The sequence below is a fragment of the Mobula hypostoma genome, chromosome 21 (assembly GCF_963921235.1).
Source record: "Mobula hypostoma chromosome 21, sMobHyp1.1, whole genome shotgun sequence".
NCBI lineage: Eukaryota > Metazoa > Chordata > Chondrichthyes > Myliobatiformes > Myliobatidae > Mobula > Mobula hypostoma.
Genome location: NC_086117.1, coordinates 706,202 through 734,132, shown reverse-complemented (window position 1 = coordinate 734,132; position 27,931 = coordinate 706,202). Strand labels below are relative to the sequence as shown.

Below are 27,931 nucleotides of genomic sequence, written 5' to 3'. Positions count from 1 at the left end.
CCGACTCTTTGTCAAAAGTAAGTCCTTCCCCACATGGTCCAAATCAAATACAGACGTTGTTTTTCCTATGAGACCAGCGTGCCACAAGGATTGGTGTTGGGTCTATTTGCATAACATCAAATACAGATGTTATTTTTCAGTGTGCGACTATTGACCAGTGGCATGCCGCAGGGACTGATACTGGCTCCATTGCTGTTGTCATATTTATTAACAATTTGGATGAGAAGATAAGTGGTATAATTGGTATGTTGGTGGATGACACAAAATGGGTAGTGCAGTGGACAGTGAAGAAGGTTGTCTAACATTACAACAGGATCTAGATCAACTGGGTAAGTGAGCAAAGAAATGGCAGGTGACATTTAATTCAAACAAGTGTGAAGTAAAACATTTTGGCAACTGAAATCAGAACAGTATTCACACAGTGAATGACAGGTACTTAGGGAGTGTTATAAAAAAAGAGGCACAAAGGGATTAGTATGAATAGGTACTCAATCAGTTGAAAGGCCTGGCAACACACACAAAATGCTGGAGAAACTCAGCAGGCCAGGCAGCATCTATGGAAAAAAGTACAGTTGACGTTTCAGGCTGAAACCCTTTGGCAGGACTGGAGTAAAAAAGCTGAGGAGTAGATTTAAAAGGTGGGGCAGGGGAGAGAGAACCACCAGGTGATAGGCGAAACCTGGAGGGGGAGGGATGAAGTAAAGAGCTGGGAAGTTGATTGGTGAGATGAGGTGAGAGAGGGAAAAGGGGATGGGAAATGGAGGGTGGGTGGTTGGGGGTCATTACCAGAAATTTGAGAAATCGATGTTCATGCTATCAGGTTGGAGACTGACTACCCAAACAGAATATAGTTGCTCCTCAAGCCCAAACCTGCTTGTTTCTGTACTGTTTTTAAATCTATCACTCTAATAACTTGGATTTACACAGGTAAAAACAGACATATCATAATAATTACTATTTAACAAATAATATTTTAAATTATTTGTATGTTTCTTTATTTCTATCAATGAATAAATATTTCAGAAAACATTGTGAATCATTCTACAGTAACAATGGAGGACTGCTATCAGTTCCTTCATAGCATCGAAATGATTTTTATTTGAAACTTTCAGAATGTTTCTCTCATTTCCCTTGCAACAAAAGAGCAGCTGGCATTTCTTGGAAGGCTTGCCAATGCTCCGAGTTACCAGAAATATCCAATAGGTGATTGTTTAACTTACAGACTGTGGGTTGGATTAGCTTCCTACGTGACAGTTTTAATAAAAACAAACACCCTGCAAACTCAATTGGAGCTGAAACAGTGACATTAACATACCATGATTTATCACTGATCTGCTGGGACCATTTCGTAAGACAGAAATTCTTATTGAGGAGTGCACAGTTCTGGGAACCATGATAATTATAATGTAACAATACTCCCACAGCTTCCCATCAGGCTCTGCCATTTATGCACTAATTGTAAAGTATTAAGACAATCATTGTTCCACAATATTACATCAAGGCAGTCATAATGGGTTGCAACTAATGCCAGAAGCCAGTTTCTCAAAGATACTGTATTTGTAATATATTTCTAAATTTTTCATTATGGAATTGAAAGCATAGTAATAAATGCACATCACTGCAAACTTACAGTCTGTAAAGAAGACGTGCGCAGCCCTGTATTTGGACGAGGGAGCATCCTTAAAGTCACTGATCAGTGCACGCACAGACTGAAAAGATAAGATCTCTATTCAGTAATCTTCATTTAAACAGTCTGAACTACGATGCAAGGGAAAATCCTTTAACTAAACAGTTATTACACTATTGTGCAGTAACTAGATATTGTACTATTGTGTGATACAAACAATTTCATTGTAGATCTAGAAAAATAATGTTCAAGAGAGCACAAGTTGTTGGAAGTGGAGAATTAAATGGTTTGTGATCAGAAACGCTAGCAAAGAACCTCCTTGACAAAAATCTACTCTGATCAACTAAAGTGAATTAATCTGAAGGAAATGATGTTCTTTATTTCATTATTGTAGGCTACACTCTGCTGAACTCCTAACAGTGGTTGTACAAATCATAATATCTGCCTTCCTCATGGATGTTCTCAATCTCAACGTGCTTGTGTTTGACTAATTTTAAAGGGAATTCAGATCATTCTCAATATCTATTTCTTCACAATTCCTACTTTACTGGAACTACTACTGTAATCAAAGGTCACAAGATCATCACTGTACAGTTTCAAAGACCTCACAGGTCTCTGCCCAGCTCAGTCTATCTTCCACTTAAACCTTCATTGATGCGTCAGTCACTTTGAATCCCAACGACAGCCTAGGCTGTCGTCCATTGTTCTCCTTCCATTCACTCATTAAATCCTTGCTGGTAGCCTCCTACCATGTACAACGGCCAACACGGCATCACATCATCTCTTCCACTGCACTAGACCCACCATTTGCACTTTATGTTCATCTCTGTATTTAAGTCCCCTCCAAGCTTCTCCCTGCCTGCAGTCTCCTCCTGAAGCGGAACTCACCAAATTCCATTTGTATGTGTGCCTCTACCACTACCCCTGGCAGTGCATTCCACTGTGTAAGAAACAGACCTCCCATAACCTTAAAATTATGCCCTCTTGTATTAACTACTGCCACCCTGGGAAAAAAAGGTGCTTTCTGTCCACTCTATCTATGACTTTTATCATCTTATATACAGTGACTATGAAAAGTATTCACCCTTCCCTTGGAAGTCTTCGTGTTTATTGTTTAACAACATTGAATCACAGTGGATTTAATTTGGCTTTTTTTGAACACTGATCAACAGAAAAAAAAACTCTTTCATATCAAAGTGAAAACAGATCTCTACAAAGTGATCTAAATTAATTACAAATATAAAACACAAAATAATTGATTGCATAAGTAATCACCTGCTTCAGGTCAGTATTTAGTAGATGCACCTCTGGCAGCAATTACAGCCTTTAGTCTGTGTGGATCGGTCTCTATCGGCTTTCCACATCTGGACACTACATTTCTACCCCACTCTTCTTTACAAATCTGCTCAAGGTCTGTCAGATTGCATGTGGATTGTGAGTGAACAGTCCCTTTCAAGTCCAGCCACAGATTTTCAATTGGATTGAGGTCTAGACTCTGAATTAACCACTCCAGGACATTAACTTTGCTGTTTTTAAGCCATTCCTCTATAGCTTTGGCTTTATGCTTGGGGTCATTGTCTTGCTGGAAAACAAATATTCTCCCAAGTCGCATTGCTCTTGCAGGCAGCATCAGGTTTTCCTCCAGGATTTCCCTGTATTTTGCTGCATTCATTTTACCCTCTACCTTCACAAACCTTCCAGGGCCTGCTGCAGTGAAGCATCCCCACAGCATGATGCAGCTACCACCATGCTTCACAGTAGGGATGGTGTGTTTTTGATATTGTGCAGTGTTTGCCTTTGATGGCCAAAATGCTCAATTTTGGTTTCGTCAGACCATAGAACCTTCTTCCAGCTGACTTCAGCATCTCCCACATGCCTTCTGCCAAACTGTAGCCAAGATTTCATGTGAGTTTTTTTCAACAGTTGTTTCTCTTTGCCACTCTCCCATAAAGCTGTGACTGGTGAAGCACCTGGGCAACAATTGCGGTATGCTCAATCTCTCCCATCTCCTCCAGAGTTGTCATAGGACTCTTGGTGGCCTCCTCACTAGTCCCCTTCCTACACGATTGCTCAGTGCTTGAAGACAGCCTGCTCTAGGCAAATTTACAGATGTCCCATATTCTTTCCATTTCTTGATGATTGACTTTACTGTACTCCAAGGGACATTCAGTGACTTGCAAATTTTCTTGCATCCATCTCCTGACTTGTGCTTTTCAATAACCCTTCACGGAGTTGCTTGGAGCATTCTTTTGACTTCATGGCATAGTCTTTGCCAGGATACTGACTCACCAGCAGCTGGACCTTTCAAATGTATTTTTATGACAATCAGTTGAAGCACCTTGACTGCACACAGTTCCCCAAAAACAGATTTCCATTTAATTAATTATGTGACTTCTAAAACCAATTGGCTGCACCAGTGACTTGATGTGTCATTTTAAAAGAGGGTAAATACTTGTAATCAATTACTTTGTATTTTATATTTGCAATTAATTTAGATCACTTTGTAGCAATCTGTTTTCACTTTGACTCAAAAGAGTTTTTTTCTGTTGATCGGTGTCAAAAAAGCCAAATTAAGTCCATTGTAATTCAATGTTGTTAAACAATAAAACATGAAAACATGATCGCTTCTCATCCTCCTTCACTCCAAAGAGAAAAGCCCTAGCTTGCTCAACCTAACCTCATAAATCATGCTCTCTAATCCAGGCAGCATCCTGGTAAGTCTCTTCTGCACCCTCTCTAAAGCTTCCATGTCCTTCTTATAATGATGTGACCAGAATGGAACACAATATTCCAATTGCAAATTTTCTTGCATCTATCTCCTGACGTGTGCTTTTCAATAACCCTTCACGGAGTTGCTTGGAGCGTTCTTTCCAAGTGTGGCCTTACCAGAGCTTTATAGATCTGCAACATTACCTTGCAGTCTTTGAACTCAATCTGCTGACTAATGAAGGTAATATGTCTTCTTAACCACCTTATCAACTTGAGCAACAACTTTAAGGGATCTATGAACGTGGACCCCAAGATCCCTGTGTTCCTCTACACTGCTAAGAATCCTACCATTATTCTGTATTCTGCTATCAAGTTCAATCTTCCAAAGTGAATCACTTCGCACTTTTCTGATTGAACTCCATCAGCCATTTCTCAGCCCAGCTCTGCATCCTGTCAATATCTCATTGTAACCTACGATGACCTTCTACACTACCCACATTTCCACCAACCTTCCAGTCATCAACAAACTTACTTAGCCACCCCTTCCATGTCCTTATCCAAGTCATTTATAAAAGTCACAAAAGAGCAGGGGTCCTAGAACAAATCTCTGTGGGACACAGATTTTATATTAAGACCTTACTATAACTTTGGCTGTTGTTATTTGGTGTGCAGGTTCCTTTGATAAGTTTGATTCTACAATCATATTGGATAGCGGACTGTTTGTGAACACAGCTCAGGTCACACAGTCGAGCACTGGCTTTACCAAATAAGGCAAGTGATCACCATATCATCATTATTTCTGACAGTTATGAGGTGCTATAGTGTCTGAGCAGTTAAACTCTGGAATTGGTGTAAGCAGTGATATTTGTAGCAAGTGACACTAAGTGAAATATCTTCTCCTTGCACATGTCAAGGTAAATGATGCAACCTGTACAGCTCATAGTTGTACCAACTCCTTCATGCACTGAGATGGTTTAACAGAGTCACTTACCTCCTCTGACGGAGTGATGAGATAAACTGCTTCCAAACTGGGCAGGGGTTCTCTGCGTTTATTGATGTCCTCAACAACTTCACCCAATCACCATTAAAACACAACAAGGAGAAGGTCAAATCAGCTAAGGTTGAAGACATAGAAAAAGCAGCCTTCAAAACCAGACTGAACTGAGGACTAGAGGAGATCGAGAGGACAGAGACAGGCTGGTGAAATGGTGAGTACATGGACGATGAAATTCAATGCAGCTAAATGTAATTCACAGAGCTAGAAAGAATGTAAGTAATGGTATCCAAAGCCCAGTCCACGGAGAACATGTCAGCTATCAAACATTTCCATTAATCCCATGGCATTCTCTCCAAATTCTCATCAACTCCTTGAGGCTCTCACACAGGGTCGTTTACAATGGCAATTGAACACGTCATTGGGAGGAACCTAGAGCTCCAAGATGAAAGCCATACGTGCAAACTCAACACAGAGAATGGCAGAGGTCAGGACTGAATGTGGGTCACTGGAACTGTGAGGAGACAGGCCCACTTGCCTCTGTACTCACGGTCACTGAATTTTCAATTTTAACAAGGGTTGTAGGAAGAGAGAAACTTAAAATACTTGCACACAGATCTTGGTGGCAGAACAGATGAACAAACAAAAAAGCACTTGACTTATGGGCTTTTTTAAACAGAAGTACAGAATACAGAAGGTAGCGAGTTGCACTAAATCTCATGTGGGAACCAAGGGTCTAATGAAAAGAAGGATTTAAAGGATATTACTATGAGTAAAAGGAAATGCTGAAGAAATTAATGTAATCAAAAAAGGTAACACAATTATGAATCTAGGTTCAGCCCTTGACTGCCAGTGTTGTCTGAGCTGAGTTTTTTCCATCAGGTGCCCTGGCTTCCTCCCACATCCCAAAGATGTGCTACAAATGAAAATCAGAAAGCACACATCTGAAAATCCCAAATAAAAATCAGAAAATATTCAGAATCAGACAGCACCTGTGAGGAAAAAGTCACATTTCAAATCAAAGACACTTCAAGGTGTACATAAGACAATAAGACCATAAGACATAAAGTAGGAGCAGAATTCGGCCATTTAGCCCATTGAGTCTGCACTACCATCTATAACGGCTGATTTATAATCCCATTCTCCTACCTTCTACACATAACCTTTGATACCCTGATTATTCAAGAACTTATCAACCTATACCCAATGACTTGGCCTGCGCAGGCATCTGAAGCAATGAATTTCACAGATTCACCATCCTCTGGCTGAAGACCTTCCTCCTTATCTCTGTTCTGAATGGATGTTCCTCAATTCTGAGGAAGCTCCTTCTAGTCCTAGACTCTCCCATTATAGGAAACATCCTCTCCACATCCACTTTATTCAGACCTTTCAATAATCAATAGGTTATAGGTTACAATGAGATCCCTCTCCCCCATATTCTTCTAAAGCCCAGCCACTACAGGCCCAGAGTTATCAAATGCTTCTCATATGTTAATCATTTCATTCCTGGAATCATTGTCATGAACCTCCCCTGGACCATCTCCAATGTTAGCCCATATTTGCTTACATAAGGGGCCCAAAACTGCTCACAATATTTCAAGTGTGGTCTGAACAGTGCCTTATAAAACCTCCGCATTATATCCTTGCTCTCGAAATGAATGCTAACATTGCATTTGCCTTCCTTACTACTAACCTGAACTGCAATTAAGCCCCTAGGGAATCCTGCATGAGGACTCCCAAGTTCCTCCGCACCTCTGATTTTAAATTTTCACCCTATTTAAAAAATAGTCCACGCCTTTATTCCTCCGCCAAAGTACGTGACCGTACACTTCCCAACACTGTATTCCATCTGCCATTTCTTTGCCCATTCCCCCAATCTGTCTAAGTCCTTCTGCAAGGCTCCCTTCTTCCTCAACACTGCCTGCTCCTCCACCTATCTTCATATTGTCTGCAAACTTGCCACAAAGTCATCAATTCTATAATCTAAATCATTGACCTACAACATACAAAATAAGCAGTCCCAATCTTACCCCTGCGGAACACCGCAGCCACTTGCAGCCAATCAGAAAAGGCTCTCTTTATTCTCACTCTTTACCTCCTGCCAATCAGCCTAGTCCCATGACCTGATTACTTGGGGTCTCCAACAGTCTCGTAAGATGCACCCCCCCCTCCATCTTTTGTTGAGCTGATCAGAGAAGTACAAGACAGAGGGGTCCGAGTTGCAGGTGGACACGAGTGTTAGGTCGGGGGGGGGGGGGCCTCACCAAGTAGACCAGAAGTCTCCCCAGTAATGTCTGAACCTGAAGAGTTAGGTGAGGGGTTACGGAGGTCTCAGAGAATTCGGAGACTACTGGATAGGCTAGCTTATGTAGCACTAGTGAAGCAGAATATGACCCCTACCGTTTTGGGGAGTTACGTCACTGCCTTGTGCACCTGGATTGGACTTTGAGTTTTGCGGGAAGGGTTGGCAAATTATCTCAATGTCATAAGGACATGACTAAATTTGGTGGGGGGAGGGTGTAACACGCTGTAAGGTTTCACTGCTAATGTAATGGCTTCTTTGTAATGTTCCACTGCTGAAATAATGGTTTCTTTGTAGCGGCAATACTTGGGTTATGACTAGAGATAACTGGGCATGATAGCCAATGAACAGGATGTTGTTCTTTCTTGTGTGTCTGGGAGCCGGGAATTTGTGGGTCTTTTGCCGGGGAGAGATGAGCAGAGAAGACACAAATGGAGAGAGTTGGTAGACCGCTGGCAGAGTCGGTTTGGAGCGAGGGTCCGAAGGTCAGCAATGCTCAGTGGAGGTTGATGGTGGACGAATGGCCTTATCAGTGAGCTCCAACCTTGCACAATAGACATGTTTCGTGACAATGGGCCCTTTTTCTTTACTAACTATATAGTCAAATTAAGACTTATAAAGCTCAATCATTTAATCGAATATTGTGTACTGTTTGTTATTTCCTGGTACTGATTTGTAACAGGGGACGCATTGCCCAGCACCCACCCAAACGAGATTTCTTAAGTTTGGCCGGGCCAGGGGCTATCATCCCCTATATTAAGCCTCTAGCCGAAACGAGAGTTATACTAGTATCTTTCCTGTAATACCATGGGCTCTTATCTGCCAAGCAGCCTTATGTGCAGAACCTTCTCGTAAGGTTCTTCGCATAATCCAAGTAAACAACATCTACTAATTCTCCGCTGTTGATTTCACGTGTTATTTCCTCAAAGAATTCCAACAGATTTTTCAGACAAGATTTTCCCTTAAGGAAACCATGCTGATTTTGGCCAATTTTATCATGTGCTTCCCAGTATCCCGAAACCACATCCTTAACAATCAACTCCTCCTCTACTGTAAAGATGAAGCCACACTCAGGTTGGAGGAACAACACCTTATATTCTGTCTGGGTAGCTTCCAACCTGATAGCATGAACATTCATTTTTCTAACTTCCATTAATGCCCCTCCTTCCCTTCACCCCTTCTTACCCCATCCCTTATTTATTCATTTATTTATTTATTATTTTTCCCCCTTTTTTTTTCTTCTCTCTCTTTTCTCTCTCTCTCTGTCCCTCCCACTATACTCCTTGCCTGCTCTCCATCTTCCTCTGGTGCTCCCCTCCCCCTTTCTTTCTCTGCAGGCTTCCTGTCCCATGATCCTCTCGCTTCTCCAGCCTTGTATCCCTTTTGCCAATCAACTTTCCAGCTCTTAGCTCCATCCCTCCCCCTCCTGTCTTCTCCTATCATTTCGGATCTCCCACTTTCAAATCTCTTACTATCTCTTCTTTCAGTTAGTCCTGACGAAGGGTCTCGGCCCGAAACGTCGACTGTACTTCTTCCTATAGATGCTGCCTGGCCTGCTGCATTCCACCAGCATTTTGTGTGTGTTGCTTGAATTTCCAGCATCTGCAGATTTCCTCGTGTCCCAGTTAACTCTTCTTAGTTCCTGCCTAATGCGCTCAGAATTTGCCCTACTCCAAATTAAAACTCTCCCACAAGGACCATACCTATCCTTATCTACAGCTATCCTGAAAGGTGTTGTGGTCACTGTTCCTTAATTGCTCATCCTCTGAAAGATCAGTCACCTGGCCCAGCTCATTAACCAATACCAGGTCCAATACGGCCCTTCCTCTCATTGGACCATCCATGTATTGACTTAAGAAACCTTTCCTGGATACGCTTAACAAATTGAGTTGCAGGAAGTATGGGATACAGAGAGAGATGATGAGAAATAAATTAAGGGAGTTGGGGATGCAGGAATTCATATTAAAAGGGTTGCTGGGCATGGGTGAGAGAGCACAAGTCCAGGTATTTTTAGCGTTTTTAAGGGGTAAAGGGGTGTTTTTTATAGAATATGACGAATAAACAGGAATAGGATACTAGGATGGTCAAAGATGGGAGGGTGAAGTGTAGGTTTGTATATATGTGTGTGTGTGCGCGCGCATGCGCGCGCGTGATTGGGTAAAAGGATTTAGAATGTATGTCTGGTGCACATTCTGGAGCAGAGGGTGGCGGTAATGCACCATTAAGCGGGATGCCAACCGCCGTAAAACAAGATACAGACAGACAGACACTTGACAAATTCAGCCCCACCTAAACCCCTTATGCCAAGAAGGTTCCAGTTTATATTAGGGAAGTTGAAATCCCCCATGACAACAACCCTCCTATTTTTACACATTTCCTTAATCTGATTACATATCTGTTCCTCAATGTCCCAGTAGCTGTTGAGGGGTCTGTAGTACAATCTTATCAGTGTGAATGCAACCTTCCTATTTCTGAGTCCCACCCAAATTGACTCAGTGTCTGACCCCTCCATTACGTCTCCCCTGTCCAGCTGTAACATTGCCCCTGATTATAGGAACATAGAAAACCTACAGCACAATACAGGCCCTTCGGCCCACAAAGTTGTGCCAAACATGCCCTTACCTTAGAAATTACTCAGCTTAGCCATAGCCCTCTATTTTTCTAAGCTCCATGTACCTATCCAAAAGTCTCTTAAAAAACCCTATCATACCCGCCTCCACCACCATTGCCGACAGCCGATTCCATGCACTCACCACTGTCTGCGTAAAAAACTTACCCCTGACATCTCCTCTGCACCTACTCCCCAGCACCTTAAACCTGTGTCCTCTTGTGGCAGCCATTTCAGCCCTGGGAAAAAGCCTCTGACTGTCCACTCAATCAATGCCTCTCATCATCTTATCCACCTATAAGATCCTATTATTAGTGCAACTCTCCCCACCATCTTTTACCTCCTCCTCTATCCTTTCTAAAACTTCAAAAACTGGGTACATTAATCACCCATCCCCGCCCATCTTTCAACCAAGTTTCAGTAATGGCTACAACATCATAGTTCCATGTATTGATCCATACTCTAATTTCATCACCCTTACCCATAATACTCCTAGCATTAAAACATACACACTTCAAACTATGTGACCCATCATACCTGTTATTTCATTTTTGCCTTTCAATACTTTTCCTGACATCTACCTCCTGGTCTAATCCCTCCCTTACCGACCTGGAGCTCCAGTTCCCAGCCCCCTGAAAAACTAGTTTAAACTCTCCCGAGTAACATCAGCAAAACTCCTGGCCAGGATACTGGTTCCCCTCCAATCAGCTGCAACCCATCCCTCTTGTACAGGTCACCCTTTCCAGTGATCCAGGAACTTGAAACACTGCCCCCTGAACCATCTCCGCAGCCACTCATTTATCTATGCTATCACCCCATATCTACCTGCACTAGCCCATGGCACAGGGAGTAACCTGAAGATTACAACCTTGGAGGTACTTCTCGTCAGCCTCTTTCCTAACTCTATATACTGACTGTGGTGAACCTCTTCCCCTTTCTAACTATGTCTTTAGTGTAAATATGCACTACAACCTCTCGCTGTTCCCCCCTGCCCCCTGAGAATATTCTGCAAACACTCCAACGCATCATGGACCCTAGCACCTGGGAGGCAACACACCATCCTGGTGTCTCTCTTGCCCCCACAGAAATTTTCTGTCCCCCTATCAAGTCCCCTATATCTACCGCACTGCCTGACTTTACCCTTGCCTGTTGAGCCACAGTGCCACCAGCCTGACAGCTGCTGTCATGATCTGATGGTCATCCTCACACCCCCCAGCAGTATCCAAAGGGGTATACTTGTTGCTAGGGGGAATGACCACAGGGGAACCCTGCACTAACTTCCTAATTCTCTTACTACTCCTAATGGTCACCCATCTTCTGCTTGAATGATGTGCTCTGGGTGTGTCCACCTCTTCAAAAGTCACACCTATAATATCTTCACCCTCTTCAGAGTGCAATTTCCCCCTGTCATCTACCTGTCCTTCCTCACAGTCTCAGTACACACTGCATCTACTCAGACACCAACTGCCCATCCTCAGACTTATCACTCTGGTTTCCACCCACTGCCAAATTAGTTTAAACCATCCCCCACAGTTCTAGCAAATCTGCCTCATGGATATTGGTCTCCCCTTGGGTACAGGTGAAACCCATCCTTTTTGTACAAGTCACACCTTCCCCAGAGGAAATCCTAATGATGCAGAAATCTGAAACCCTGCCCCCTGCACCAATTTCTCAGCCAGGCATTCATCTCTCAAATCATCCTGTTCTTACCTTCACTGGCACATTGCACAGAAAGCAATCCAAAGATTACTACCCTTGAGATCCTGCTTTTCAGCTTAGTGCCCAACTCCCTATATTCTCCCTTAGGGATCCCTTCCCTTTTCCTACTTACTGTATGTCAATAGTACCAATATGTACCATGACTTCTGGCTGTTCACCCTCCCCCTTTTGAATGCTGTTGCAAAATGTCCTTGACCCTGGCACCTGTGATGCAACAAACCATACAGACAGACAGACAGACATACTTTATTGATCCCAAGGGAAACTGGGTAAACATACAGGTATCTCTCTCACATCCACAGAATCTGTTTTCTGCTCCTCCGTCTATGGAATCCCCTATCACTACTGCACTCCTCTTTTCCCCTCCCCCCACTTCCTTTCTGAGCCACAGAGCTAGACTCAGTGCCAGAGACATGGTCACCGTGGCTCTCCCCCCACCCCCCACCACCGTAGGTCATCCCCTCCCAATAGCATCCAAAGCAGTGTAGTTATTATTGTAAGGAATACCCACATGGGGTGCTCTGAGCTGGCTTCCTTTTCCCCTTCTCTCTCCTGACTGTCATCCAGGGACCTGCCTCCTGCAACTTAGGGGTGACTACCTCCCTGTAGCTCCTATCTATCACCTCCTCATTCTCCCATATGAGCCGAAGGCCATCGAGATGCAGCTTCAGTTCCTTAATACCTGTCTCCAAGAATGAAAATCTTTACTATCCACTTTGCTTTTTGCTAGCTTGAATTTCAAAGAACAAATACAAACTTGCCATGAAACATAGATTTACCAAACTATTACTAGAATTTCCTAAATCAATTGTTAGAAGTTCCAAGATTTGGACATTTACACTGCAGCTGAAATTATCAATCTATCTTCATTAAAGTTGACACAATCTGCCCGGTTCCAACTTGAAGAAATAAGCTGACCACTCACTTGTGATACCCTCTGTCATGATATCAGTCATCTTGCAGCAGGAAGACAGCATTCTCATGCTGAGTTGGTCCACCACCAGCACCTGAAAAGAAACAAGTACAAATATTAATAACAATGTCAACAATGCCAGCCTAACACAATATAGAAATGGACATTATTTCTCTGAATCAATATCCCAGAATTCTGGCAACTAGTCTGGCAAGTTAACCATTCGGTCATCACTTCTTGATGGTTTGCATATGAATCACCCAATAAGTGATGAAGAGCACATTTCTGATCCTCTGTCCTAAACAAAATTCAGCTGGGCTCTGTTGCAGCTTCAGTAGTGAGGCCATTTCAGTTAATAGCCTCCTTCTGTAGAAAACATTCCACAAAAGAAAACACTCAGGATGGAGGAGCAACACCTTATATTCCATCCGGGTAGCCTCCAACCTGATGGAATGAACATCAATTTCTCAAACTTCCAGTAATGTCCTCCTCCCTTCACTATTCCCTATTCCCTTTTCTTTCTCTCACCTTATCGCCTTCTCTGCCCATCAGCTCCCTCTGGTGCTCCTCCCCCTTTTCTTTTTCCATGGCCATCTGTCTTCTCCAGCTCTGTATCTCTTTCACCAATCAACTTCCTTCTCTTTATTTCACCCTTCCCCCTTTCGGTTTCACCTGTCACCTTGTGTTTCTTCCTCCCCTCCCCCCAGCTTCTGACTCTGACTCATCATCCATTCTTCTCCAGTCTGATAAAGGGTTTCAGCCTGAAACATTAACGATTTTCTTTTCCATAGCTGCTGCCTGGCCTGCTGAGTTCCTCCAGTGTGTTGCTTGGATTTCCAGCATCTGCAGATTTTCTCTTGTTTGTGATTGGACCACAAAAGAAGACATTCTTATTGCTTTTACTACTTTGATTGATATTTCTTGAAAATGATCCTCCAAAACAAAGGCACTTCCTAAACCAAATCTGCACCAGTCCATTACTTATACTAAATGCCTCTTCCGTTTGTTGAACATTGGAGGAAAATGAGAGATTGAATACCTTCCATTCTCCCTTCTTCTTCACCTTCTTGATGACATCATTCATAATTTCTGCGGTCAGAAAGAAATGAGCGTTAACCTTCAAATTGAACGTAATATACATCTTTCCCACAGACACACCAAGAGTCAATTTGGCTTTGTACAGGGGGGTACAGTGAGTGAATCAATGGCCACTTCATGTCCCTCCACTGGAGTACAATTACTTAAGTATCTATAAGGACATACGTATCAGTCTGCCACTCAAATCACAATGTTCTTTTTTTTCCAGGAGATTGAATCAATGACAAAACGTTGAAGTGAACATGGGATAAATGTTTATATCTTCATCATCGAACATCATCCCTTTAATGGTGTCACACACACTAAAACACAATATGTCATTTTATCACTGTGCCTAAGGATGGTCTCTTAAAGTCGCAAAAATCAAACTGTTCTCTGGATCAAACAGAATTTAATTATTTAGACAGCATCTGTTTAAGTTGAAGCGGGGATAAAATTTCGTCTTTTTTTTGTTTTTAAAGTACAACTGTGCACTTGGAGTAGACCCCTTTGCTAATGAGGTATTTTTGCTAGTTGGTAAGATTACATTCCTGTTCCTCATCCAAATGCATTCTTTCCTTTCCAGCCCTTGAGGATTTCAGTCATGGAGCCATACAGTACAGAAACAGGCCCTTCAACTTAACCGGCCCATGGTGACCAAGGTGCCTCATCCAACTTAGTCCCACTTGCAGGTGTTCAGTCCATAACCTCCTAAACCTTTCCAATCCATCTACCTGTCCACCTGTTATTTTACCTGCCTCAACCACCTGCCCTGGCCCCTCATTCCACATACTGAATTTACCCTCAGTGTAAAAATTTGCTCAAGTTCCTATGAAATTTTTTAACTCTTACTTTAAACTTATACTCTCTCATTATTGATTTTCCAACCCTATCTACAGCCCTCATGATTTCATACTTCTCTATAAGATCATTTCTCAGTCTCCCACACCCAGAAATAAACTCCCAGATTTCCCAACTTCTCCCTACAGCTCAGTCCCTCAAAAATAGTCATAGTTATAGTCATACTTTATTGATCCCGAGGGAAATTGGGTTTTGTTCCAGTTGCACCAACCAAGAATAGACTATAGATATAGCAATATAAAACCATAAATAATTAAATAATAATATGTAAATTATGCCAGGAAATAAGTCCAGGACCAGCCTATTGGCTCAGGGTGTCTGACCCTCCAAGGGAGGAGTTGTAAAGTTTAATGGCCACAGGCAAGAATGACTTCCTATGACGCTCTGTGTTGCATCTCGGTGGAATAAGTCTCTGGCTGAATGTACTCCTGTGCCCACCCAGTACATTATGTAGTGGATGGGAGACATTGTCCAAGATGGCATGCTACTTGGACAACATCCTCTTTTCAGACACCACCATCAGAGAGTCCAGTTCCATCCCCACAACATCACTGGCCTTACGAATGAGTTTGTTGATTCTGCTGGTGTCTGCCGCCCTCAGCCTGCTGCCCCAGCACACAACAGCAAACATGATAGCACTGGCCACCACAGACTCGTAGAACATCCTCAGCATCGTCTAACAGATGTTAAAGGACCTCAGTCTCCTCAGGAAATAGAGACGGCTCTGACCCTTTTTGTAGACAGCCTCAGGGTTCTTTGACCAGTCCAGTTTATTGTCAATTCGTATCCCCAGGTATCTGTAATCCTCCACCATGACCACACTGACCCCCTGGATGGAAACAGGGGTCACTGGTGCCTTAGCCCTCCTCAGGTCCACCACCAGCTCCTTAGTCTTTTCCACATTAAGTTGCAGATAATTCTGCTCACACCATGTGACAAGGTTTCCTACCGTAGCCCTGTACTCAGCCTCATCTCCCTCCACTATCACCTGCTCTCTACTAATACCAAGACAATTTTAAATCTAATTTGCCAACTCATCCTGAATCCTTGGGTTTAATCTCTTGGACCAATCTCCCACGTGGGACCTTGTCAAAGGCCTTCCTGAAAACCACATGCACTATATTAAGTGCACTGCTCTCATTAATACATGTTGTTATCACTTCAAAATGTTCAATCAAATTGATTGGATAGGACAAAGACAAGAGACCAGAGATCTAGGACAAAAAGCACAAATAAGTCCTGATGTAGGATCTCACTGCAAAACATCAACCTACACCTTCTTCCTCCACAGATGCTGCTTGGCCTTCTGAGTTCTTTAGTCATATAGGATCTCTTCCTGACAAAACCATGCTGACTGAATTTAATTAATCTCAGTCTTTCAGAGTGTAAATTAATCCTGTCCCTCAAAATATTTTCTCAATAGCATCCCTACTACTGACATTAAAATTGTAGTTCTGTAATTACCTGACACATCTCTTGAACAAGTTACTACATCTGATATCTCACCTGCACAAATGAAGATTTAAAAATCTCTATAAGGCCCGAACAATGTGGTCCCCCGTCTCCGATAGCTATCCTTGTCTTCTCCAGCCAGGGATATATCCCTATTTTAATAATAGCAACTAGCAATGTTTTGAACTTTCACTGTCCCACTCCATCAATTCCTTAACCACAACGACATCCTCCAAAAATGAGAGTAACCGTTTCACATCAAGGACTGTCACATCACAGTTGTGTGGGAAAACTGACATCAGCAAATATCAGAAGGAAAATATTCCCATGGTTGGAGTCCCGTCTCACACAATGGAAAATTGTTCTGGCTGTCAAAGGACATCCCAGAGACATTTCATCAGAGACACCTAGACCCAACTACCCTCACCATTTTCATCAACAACCTCCTTTCTAGTATAAATTGATGGTAATTGATCATTTATAATCATCTATTGGCAACTCTGCAGAAAAAGAGGCCATTCATATCTGCACGAAGCAAAACTTCAAACATGGGCTGATTAGTGGAAAGTAACATTTGTAAAACAAAATGTCAAACGATAAGCAGCTCCAGCAGAAGTGTAACCTCCTACCCTTGACTTTCACTGGTGTTACCATCACCAGCTTATTCGACTGGTATCCCGACCCCACTTAAACATCTAACCTATCTGTTCCCGGTGCCCTGCTGTTGCCCATTGACAACAGTGGCCAAAACTGGAGTGCCTGCCACCAAGAAAGATGCAAGTAGTAGATGTATGCGAACACTGCCTCCTTCAGGCTTCTCTCTAGTAATGCACTGTACTGTCACTCCATCATGATCCCAGGGCCTGAACTTCAGTGAGCTCCTGCCTCACCACTTCAGTGACCCAAGTTCAGTCCTGGTCTCTAGTGCTGTCTGCATGAACTTCCATGTCATAGTCATACAGCACAGAACAGGCCCCTCTCCCCACCACACACATACAACACTAATCCTGGTTTTATTTATTCTCTTCATTAACCTCTACCTCCTCATGTTCTAACATTCACTATGTACAGTAACCTGTGGACCTGCACACCCTTAGAGTGTGGGAGGAAACCTGAGGATCAGGAAGAGATCCACACTGTCACAGAGAGAATGTGCAAACTCCACAAAGACAGCATCTGAGATTGTGATTTAACCATGGCTGCTGGCGATGTCTGCTCTACTGCAGCACTGTGCCATCCCCAGCCCACATGTTCTCTATGACGGTGTGGATTTTTCCAGAAGCTCTAGTTTACTCCCTCATCTTAAGAGTGTGCAGACTGCTAGGTTAATTGCCCACTTTGGAGGGAGCGGAGGAGAATGAAACTGGATTAGAGTAAATGGTTGGATTAATTAAACACATCAAATCAGCCATGATGGAATGGCAGAGCAAGCTCAATGGGGTGAATGGCCTAATTCTGCTCTTGTGTCTTACGGTCTTGTTCGGTGTGGACACAAGAGGTCAAAGCTTCCCTGCTGCTTGATTCCATGGCCCTGAAATCAAACAGAAAATCCCTGATGACAGCATTGTAGCTGTACCTTTACCGAAAGGGCTCAGTGATTCAAGGAGGCAGTTTTTTTTTTAGATTATGAGGACACTCAGTCCTCGTTTACTGTCATTTAGAAATGCATGCATGCATTAAGAAATGATACAATGTTCCTCCAGAGTGATATCACAAAAAAACAGAACAAACCAAAGACTAACACCGACAAGACCACATAATTATAACATATAGTTACAGCAGTGCAAAGCAATACCATAATTTGATAAAGAACAGACCATAGGAACGGTAAAAAAAAGACTCAAAATACCGATCGACTCCCGATAGTCCCCGATAACAGGCGGCAGGAGGGAGAAACTCTCTCTGCCATAAACCTCCAGACACCGACAACTAACGATGCATTGGAAGCACCTGATCCCAGCCGACTCTGAGTCCGTCCGAAAACTTCAAGCCTCTGACCAGCCCTTTGACACCGAGCACCATCTCTGCCAAGCCCTTCAACCCCGCCCCGGCCGCCGAGCAACAAGCAAATCCGAGGATTCCAGGCCTTCCTCTCCGGAGATTCAGGATCACACAGTAACAGCGGCAGTGAAAAAGGCATTTCAGAAGTTTCTCCAGATGTTCCTCTGTTCTCTCATGTCTGTCTCCATCAAATCAGAATTGTGCACGGCACCCTACTTGACAGGTAACAGATATCATTCACCGGAGAGGCCGCGCAAGCTGCGTCACGCCACCATCTTCTCCTCCTTTATCAACATCTTCTCAAGGGTTCTTAGGACTGAGCATGAAGCACTGGTCTTGCCAGCAAGGCAGACATCCTGCATTTAGGTTCAATTATGGGCTAAGGTAGCCTTTGTGTGTTGCTGAGACTGGATGAATAAATAAGTGAACATAGAGTGAATGGGCTGATAGGAAAGATTTCAATACAATGAAAGAAAAATGGAAGAACACAAAATGTCTGCTTCCGGTCATGGCAGAGAGATCATGTAAATAATGGAGCAAGTTGACAGAAAGCAAATCAGCATTACTAAATAAATTGAGATTCTTCATTGTTATTCATTAAATTGCCAGGTTGCCAGGTGCTTTCAGAAAATGCTACAAGCTCATAAACAGGTATGGTTGTAAGTAACTGTATTTGGAATGCTAGTGTTAAAAAAACAAGCAAATAAAATGCTGTCATCATTGCATTATGCTTTCTAAGCATCAAACTGTAACAACAATGCCGCTCTTTTGTCTGGTGAGAAACACATTAGTAAGGGACAGTAAGTCAAGGGGGTACTGGAAGAATAAAGGAACTTGGTCAGATCCTCAAAGATATTCAACAATTCAATAAGGTGTGATAAAGAGATATGAGATGCATACATTTATTAGCTAGCATAACATATCTAAGCAAGGACATAATGTTAGAACTGTAAACAATCTTGGTTAGAATTATTGCTTGTGTACTGTTTACAGTCCTGGACATCACCCTATGGAAAAGAGGAATTGTGAGCTAAATGTCTTCCTTCGGTGCCTTACGTTTCCTGAGATTCTAACACCGAGTCAGTCCACTCTCCTTCATGTTCAATTATCAGATGTAAAGGCATTTGTATTAAAATTGCACTGATGTATTTTCACTGCCACAGGAGCAGTAATCTCATCAGGAGGATTCTGAAACAGCTTTATTTGGAGAGTCCGAAACCCCTTCTAGTTAACCTTTGGAAAAAGCTTTGTCAACCACCTGACTCACCTGCCAGACAATGATGGGCAAATCAGAATATGTATCCTGTACCATCTTTCAATGAATAAATCAGACTGCTGGGATATGGCCGGTGGCTGGTGGCTTAGTAATATAAAGGGAAAATATTTAAAAATCCTTAAAGCATTCTGTAAATTATTATCGCATCTACATTTCAGCGGCACTGTCCAATTGGTTCCTTCTCCTACTTGGTGTATTGTTCTCTCCAACTGCAATCTCAGAAAGCAGGAAAAATTAAATACAATTATAGAAACAAAGATGTAAACTGTATTTTGCTGATATCTTATATATGCTTGTTATCTTATATGTGCTATATGTGCCTTATGCTATGTATGACTGTTTGTACTGTGTTTTGCACCTTGGCCCCAGAGTAACACTGTTTTGTTTGGCTGTATTCATATGTGGTTGAATGACAGTTAAACTTGAACTTGAACTAGCTTGTTTTTTGTTCCAGATTCTTTCAATCTCTGCTGAAAGGTTAGTTCTAAAGGAAATGATATCATAAACATCTGAGAAAGTTTATCCTGTGTTTAATGGAATTTAGTTTTAAGGTCCAAATGTACTTGGCTGAGTAGTAAGGGTCAGTGAAGACCAGATGGCTGGAGTTTCTATGCAACACACTCAACCTCTTGTTTCTGCATTCTGAGGTCGGAGATCCCCACCGGTTTCAAAAAGGCAACTATCGCACCTGAGCCCAAATTGAGAGTGAACTGCTCAATGACTACTGTCCAGAGGCACTTCCATCAATCATAATGAAATGCTCCCAGAGGCTGATTCTGGCACGAAACAACTCCTGCCTCAGAAATTATCTTGAGCTGCTCTAATTTACCCTGTGGACAGCGGGACCATGGGCAGAAGTGGGTGGGAAGGTGTGGAGAGGGGGGAAAGAGATGTGGAGGGAGGAAGCAGGGGTAAGGGGAGGGGTGGAGCCGGATAGAGGAGGGAGAGTGGGGGGAAAGGAGGAAGAGGAGAAACTGTGGAGGGGTAGAGGGAGGAGGGGAGGTGTGGAGAGATTTAGAGGGAGGATGGGAGAAGGAAAAAGGGGAGATGTGGAGAGGGAAAGGTGAGGGAAACAAGGAGGAGTGGAGAGAGGGAGAAGCAGCGGTGTGGAGAGGTTTAGAGGGAGGAGAGGAGAGGAGAATGGGTGAGGGGGAAGGAGAAGGTGTAATTGGAAGTGTAGAGGAGGATAGAAGGAGGAGCGGAGAAAGGGTGGAGAGATGCAGAGAGGGGTAGAGGGAAGAAGGGAGAGGAGTGGGGATGTTTGGAGAAGTGAAGGTGAGGTGTGTGTGCATGTGCATTAGGGAGAATGGATCAACAGATTTATTTTAATTGCCCATTCTGAAATATCTTTGAACCAAATGAGCACTTTGTTAATCAATCCCACTATTGAGGTTGGAGCCAATTACAGGTCAGAGCAGGTAAAGGGAGGTTATCTTCCGTGAAATACTCCATAAGTGACTTTACAACAATCCAGTGGACTCATGGGTATGCAATAGAAGTTCCTGGGCGTTAACATCTCTGAAGATCTATCCTGGGTCCAACATATCAATGCAATTACAATGAAGGTATGCCAGAGGCTATATTTCATTAGGAGTTTGAGGATACTTGGTTTATCACCAAAGACACTCATAAATTTCTACAGATGTACTGTGGAGAGCATTCTAACTGGTTGCATCATTGTTTGGTATGCAGGGGCCACTGCACAGGATCAGAAAAAGATGTAGAAGGTTGAAAACTCAGCCAGCTCCATCATAGGCACTAGTCTCCCCTGCTTTGAGGATACCTTCAAAAGGCAGCATCCATCATCATGGTTCCCAGGACCCAGGACATACCCACTTCTCATTGCTACCATCAAGGAGGAAGTACAGGAACCCGAAGACACACACTCAACATTTTAGAAATACCTTCCTCCCCACCGCCATCAGATATCTGTATGGAAAATGAACCCATGTACATTACCTCACTTTGTTCTTCTATTTGCTCTCTTTTTAAACTAATAATTTCATTTTATATGTATATATCTTATTGTAATTTATCTTTTTTTTATTGTTTTGTAATGTATTGCTGCTGCAAAACCACAGATTTTCTGACATATACCACTGATATTAAACCTGAGTGACACCACAAGAAAAGCTTTCACTCAATGTCAGCAAGGCAAAAGAGCTGATTATTGATGTCAGGAGAAGAAAACCAGAGATCCATGAACCAGTCCTCATTGGAGGATCACAGGTGTAGAGGGTTAAATTCCTCAGTTTTATCATTTCAGAGGATCTGTCCTGGGCCCAGCATGTAACCGCAATTACGAAGAAAGCACGGCAATGCATCTACTTCCTTAGGAGTTTGAGAAGATTCAGCATGTTATCTAAAGCTTTGATAGACTTCTATAGATGTGTATTGAAGAGTATGGAAACATTAATGCCCTTCAACAGTGTATCATAGAAATAGAAACATAGAAAACCTACAGCACAATACAGGCCCTTCGGCCCACAAAGCTGTGCCGAACATGTCCTTACCTTAGAACTGTCTAGGCTTACCCGTAGTCCTCTATTTTTCTAAGCTCCATGTAGCCATCCAGGAGTCTCTGAAAAGACCCTATCGTTTCTGCCTCCACCACCGCCGCCAGCCGCCCATTCCACACACTCACCACTGTCTGCGTAAGAAAGTTACCCCTGACATCTCCTCTGTACCTACTTCTATGCACCTTGTAGCTATGCCCTCTCATGCTAGCCATTTCAGCTCTGGGAAAAAGCCTCTGACTATCCACACAATCAATGCCTCTCATTATCTTATACATGTCTATCAGGTCACCTCTCATCCTCCGTCGCTCCAAGGAGAAAAGGCCAAGTTCATTCAACCTATTCTCATAAGGCATGCTCCCCAATCCAGGCAACATCCTTGTAAATCTCCTCTGCACCCTTTCTATGGATTTCTGCATCCTTCCTGTGGTGAGGTGACCAGAACTGAGCACAGTACTCCAGTGGGGTCTGACCAGGGTCCTATATAGCTGCAACATTACCTCTCAGCTCCTAAACTCAATTCCACGATTGATAAAGGCCAATGCACTGTATGCCTTCTTAACCACAGAGTCAACCTGCGCAGCAGCTTTGAGTGTCCTATGGACTCGGACCCCAAGAACCCTCTGATCCTCCACACTGCCAAGTGTCTCACCATTAGTACTATATTCTGCCATCATATTTGACCTAGCAAAATGAACAACCTCACACGTATCTGGGTTGAACTCCATCTGCCACTTCTCAGCCCAATTTTGCATCCTATCAATGTCCCGCTGTAACCTCTGACAGCCCTCCACACTATCCACAACACCCGCAACCTTTGTGTCATCAGCAAATTTACTAACCCATCCCTCCACTTCCTCATCCAGGTCAATTATAAAAATCACGAAGAGAAGGGGTCCCAGAACAGATCCCTGAGGCACACCACAGGTCACCGACCTCCATGCAGAATACGAGCCATCTACAACCACTCTTTGCCTTCTGTGAGTAAGCCAATTCTGGATCCACAAAGCAAGATCCCCTTGGATCACATTCATCCTTACTTCCTCAATAAGCCTTGCATGGGGTACGTTATCAAATGACTTGCTGAAATCCATATACACTACATCTACTGCTCTACCTTCACCAATGTGTTCAGTCACATCCTCAAAAAATTCAATCAGGCTCATAAGACACTACCTTCCTTTAACAAAGCAATGCTGACTATTCCTAATCATAATTACCTCTCCAAATGTTCATAAATCCTGCCTCTCAGGATCTTCTCCATCAACTTACCAACCACTGAAGTAAGACTCACTGGTCTACAGTTTCCTGGGCTATCTCTACTCCCTTTCTTGAATAATGGAATAATATCTGCAACCCTCCAATCCTCTGGAACCTCTCCTGACCTCATTGATGATGCAAAGATCATCGCTAGAGGCTCAGCAATCTCCTCCCTCACCTCTCACAGTAGTCTGGGGGACATCTCATCCGGTCTCGGTGACTTATGCAACTTGATGCTTTCCAAAAGCTCCAGCACATCCTCTTCCTTAATATCTACAGGCTCAAGCTTTTCAGTCCACTATAAGTCATCCCTACAATCTCCAAGATCCTTTTCCTCAGTGAATACTGAAGCAAAGTACTCATTAAAAACCTCTGCTATCTCCTCTAGTTCCATACACACTTTTCCACTGTCACACTTGATTGGTCCTATTCTCTCACATCTTATCCTCTTGCTCTTCACATACTTGTGGAATGCCTTGGGGTTTTCCTTAATCCTGTCCACCAAGGCCTTCTCTCCTAATTTCTTTCTTAAACTCCTTCCTGCTAGCCTTATAATCTTCTAGCTCTCTATCATTACCTAGTTTTTTGCACCTTTTGTAAGCTCTTTTCTTCTTGACTAGATTTACAACTGCCTTTGTACACCACGGTTCCTGTACCCTACCATCCTTTCTGTCTCATTAAAACGTACCTATGCAGAACTCCACGCAAATATCCCATGAATATTTGCCACATTTCTTCCGTACATTTCCTTGAGAACATCTCTTCCCAATTTATGCTTCCAAGTTCCTGCCTGATAGTTTCATATTTACCCTTACTCCAATTAAATGCTTTTCTAACTTGTCTGTTCCTATCCCTCTCCAGTGCTATGGTAAAGGAGATAGAATTGTGACCACTATCTCCAAAATGCTCACCTACTGAAAGATCTGACACCTGACCAGGTTCATTTCCCAATACCAGATCAAGTACAGCCTCTCCTCTTGGACACTTATCCACATATTGTGTCAAGGAATCTTCCTGAACACACCTAACAATCTCCACCCCATCTAAACCCCTCACTCTAGGGGCATGCCAATAGATATTTGGGAAATTAAGATCTCCCACCACGACAACCCTGTTATTATTACACCTTTCCAGAATCTGTCTCCCCATCTGCTCCTTGATATCCCTGTTACTATTGGGTGGTCTATTAAAAACATCGAGTAGAGTTATTGACCCCTTCTTGTTCCTAACTTCCACCCACAGAGACTCCGTAGACAATCCCTCCATGACTTTCTCCTTTTCTGCAGCCGTGACACTATCCCTGATCAACAGTGCCACACCCCAACCTCTTCTGCCTCCCTCTCTGTTCTTCCTGAAACACCTAAAGCCTGGCACTCGAAGTAACCATTCCTGCCCCTGAGCCATCCAAGTCTCTGTAATGGCCACAACATCATAGCTCCAAGTACTGATCCACACTCTAAACTCGTCCGCTTTGTTCATAATACTCCTTGCATTAAAATAGACACATCTCAAACCATCAGTCTGAGCATGTCCCTTCTCTATCATCTGCCTATCCTCCCTCTTGTACTGTCTCCAAGCTTTCTCTATTTGTGAGCCAACCGCTTCTTCCACTGTTTCTTCAGTTTGGTTCCCACCCCCCCCAAGCAATTCTAGTTTAAACTCTTCCCCAATATCCTTTGCAAACCTCCCCACCAAGATATTGGTCCCCTTGGGATTCAAGTGCAACCCATCCTTTTTGTACACGTTATACCTGCCCTGAAAGAGGTCCCAATGATCTAGAAATCTGAATCCCTGCCCCCTGCTCCAATCCCTCAGCCACGCATTTATCCTCCACCTCACTCTATTCCTATACTTGCTGTCACGTGGCACAGGCAGTAATCCTGAGATTACTACCTTTGTGGTCCTGCTTCTCAACTTCCTTCCTAACTCCCTGTAGTCTGCCTTCAGGACCTCTTCTCTTTTCCTGCCTATGTCATTGGTACCAATATGTACCATGACCTCTGGCTGCTCTCCTTCCCACTTCAGGATATTGTTGACTCAATCAGAAACATCCCGGACCCTGGCACCTGGGAGACAAACTACCATCCATGCTTTTTTCCTGCATTCACATAGTCAACTGTCTGACCCCCTAACTATAGAGTCCCCTATCACTACTGCCTTCCTCTTCCTTTCCCTACCCTTCTGAGCCACAGGGCTAGACTCTGTGCCAGAGGCGCGGCCACTGTTGGTTCCCACAGGTAGGCCATTCCTCCCCCCCAACAGTACTCAAGCAGGAGTACTTATTGTCAAGGGGTACAGCCATAGGGGTGCTCTCTAGTACCTGACTCCTGCCCTTCCCTCTCCTGACTGTTACCCACTTGTCTGTCTCCCCAGGCCCTGGAGTGACTACCTGCCTATAGCTCCTTTCTATCACCTCCTCACTCTCCCTGACCAGACGAGGGTCATCGAGCTGCATCTCCAGTTCCCTAACCCGGTCCCTAAGGAGCTGCAGCTCGACGCACCTGGTGCAGATGTGTCCGTCCAGGAGGCTGGGAGTTTCCCGGACTTCCCACATCTGACAGCCAGTACAGAACACCGGCCTTACACATATACTTCCTGTCTGTAATCTACACAGATCACCTACCTCGCCTCGACCTGTTAATGACTAAGCCCCGTTGAGCCAAAGCCTTCCTACTCTATCTCCCTCTACTCCGACGCCCGTTCCTCTGTCGCCCACTCTATAAAGCTGTGTCCTTTTAAACAAATAACCCTCAAACCGCTGAAGAATTGATGGTTTGCGGACGATATGAGTTAGGTGGATGGCAGGTGGTTTTGAGGAAGTAGAGAGGCTACAGAAGGACTTGGATAGATTAGGAGAATGGGCAAAGAAGTGGCAGATAGAATACAATGTTGTAAAGTGTATGGTCATGCATTTTGGTAGAAGAAATAAAAACATAGACTGTTTTGTCATTGGAGAGAAAATTCAAAAATCTGAGGTGCAAAGGGATGTGGGGGCCCTCGAGTGTGATTCCCTAAAGGTTAATTTGCAGGTTGAGTCGGTGGTGAGGAACGTAAATGCGATGTTAGCATTCATTTCAACATGAATAGAATATATAAGCAAGGATATAATGTTGAGGCCTCACCTGGAGTATTGTGAGCAGTTTTTGGTCCCTTATCTAAGAAAGGTTGTGCTGACTATGGAGAGGGATCAAAGGAAATTCATGAAAGTGATTCCAGGATTGATTGGCTTGTCATATGAGGGGCATTTGATGGCTCTGGGCCTCTACTCACTGGAATTTCGAAGAATGAGAGTGGACCATATTGAAGGCTATCAAACATTGAAAGGCCTTGATAGAGTGAACGTGGAGAAGATGTTTCCTATGGTGGCAGAGTCTAAGACCAGAGGGCGCAGCTTCAGAATAAAGTGATCTTCTTTTAGAACAGAGATGAGGAGGAATTTCTTTTGCCAAAGAGTGATGAATCTGTGGAATTCATCGACATAGGCAGCTGTGGAGGTCAACCCTGGCCTAGAAAATACCCAGGATATCTTTAAGGAGTGGTGTCTCAGAAATGCAGCGTCCATTATTAAGGACCTCCAGCACCCACGGCATGCCCTTTTCTCATTGTTATTGTCAGATAGGAGGTACAGAAATCTGAAGGCACACACTCAGTGAAATCAGAAACAGCTTCTTCCCCTCTGCTATCTGATTCCTAAATGGACATCCAACCTGCCAACACTTCCTCACTTTTAATATATATTATTTCTGTCTTTGCAAGATTTTTAATCTATTCAATATATGTATACTGTAATCGATTTATTTATTTTTCCTTCTATATTATAGAACATAGAACATAGAATAGTACAGCACAGTACAGGCCCTTCGGCCCACAATGTTGTGCCGACCCTTAAACTCTACCTCCCATAAAACCCCCCCAGCTTAAATTCCTCCATATACCTGTCTAACAGTCTCTTAAATTTCACAAGTGTATCTGCCTCCACCACTGACTTAGGCAGTGCATTCCAGACACCAACCACTCTCTGAGTAAAAAACCTTCCTCTAATATCCCCCTTGAACTTCCCACCCCTTACCTTAAAGCCATGAACAGTGGTGCCCTGGGGAAGAGGCGCTGATTATCTACTCTATCTATTACTCTTAATATCTTGTATACCTCTATCATGTCTCCTCTCATCCTCCTTCTCTCCAAAGAGTAAAGCCCTAGTTCCCTTAACCTTTGATCATAATGCATACTCTCTAAACCAGGTAGCATCCTGGTAAATCTACTCTGTACCCTTTCCAATGCTTCCACATCCTTCCTATAGTGAGGTGACCAGAACTGGACACAGTACTCCAAGTGTGGCCTAACCAGAGTTTTATAGAGCTGTATCATTACCCCGCGACTCTTAAACTCTATCCCTCGACATATGAAAGCTAACACCCCATAAGCTTTCTTAACTACCCTATCTACCTGTGAGGCAACTTTCAAGGATCTATGGACATGTACCCCCAGATCCCTCTGCTCCTCCACACTACGAAGTATCCTGCCATTTACTTTGTACTCTGCCTTGGAGTTTGTCCTTCCAAAGTGTACCACCTCACACTTCTCCGGGTTGAACTCCATCTGCCATTTCTCAGCCC

The 27,931-nt window shown here is 43.4% G+C and overlaps 1 protein-coding gene across 2 annotated transcripts in view; it reads right to left on the bottom strand.

Annotated features, from left to right (window-relative positions):
* LOC134359724 (syntaxin-binding protein 1) overlaps positions 1-27,931 on the bottom strand; it is a 168,120-nt gene that overhangs the window by 96,196 nt on the left and 43,993 nt on the right. For both annotated transcript variants that reach the window (XM_063073244.1, XM_063073245.1), the window contains exons 2-5: positions 13,912-13,961; positions 12,885-12,966; positions 5,328-5,404; positions 1,631-1,709 (exon numbers count right to left, since the gene is read on the bottom strand). In XM_063073244.1, coding sequence (XP_062929314.1) covers positions 1,631-1,709; positions 5,328-5,404; positions 12,885-12,966; positions 13,912-13,961 — 288 coding nt within the window. The remainder of the gene's footprint in view (positions 1-1,630; positions 1,710-5,327; positions 5,405-12,884; positions 12,967-13,911; positions 13,962-27,931) is intronic.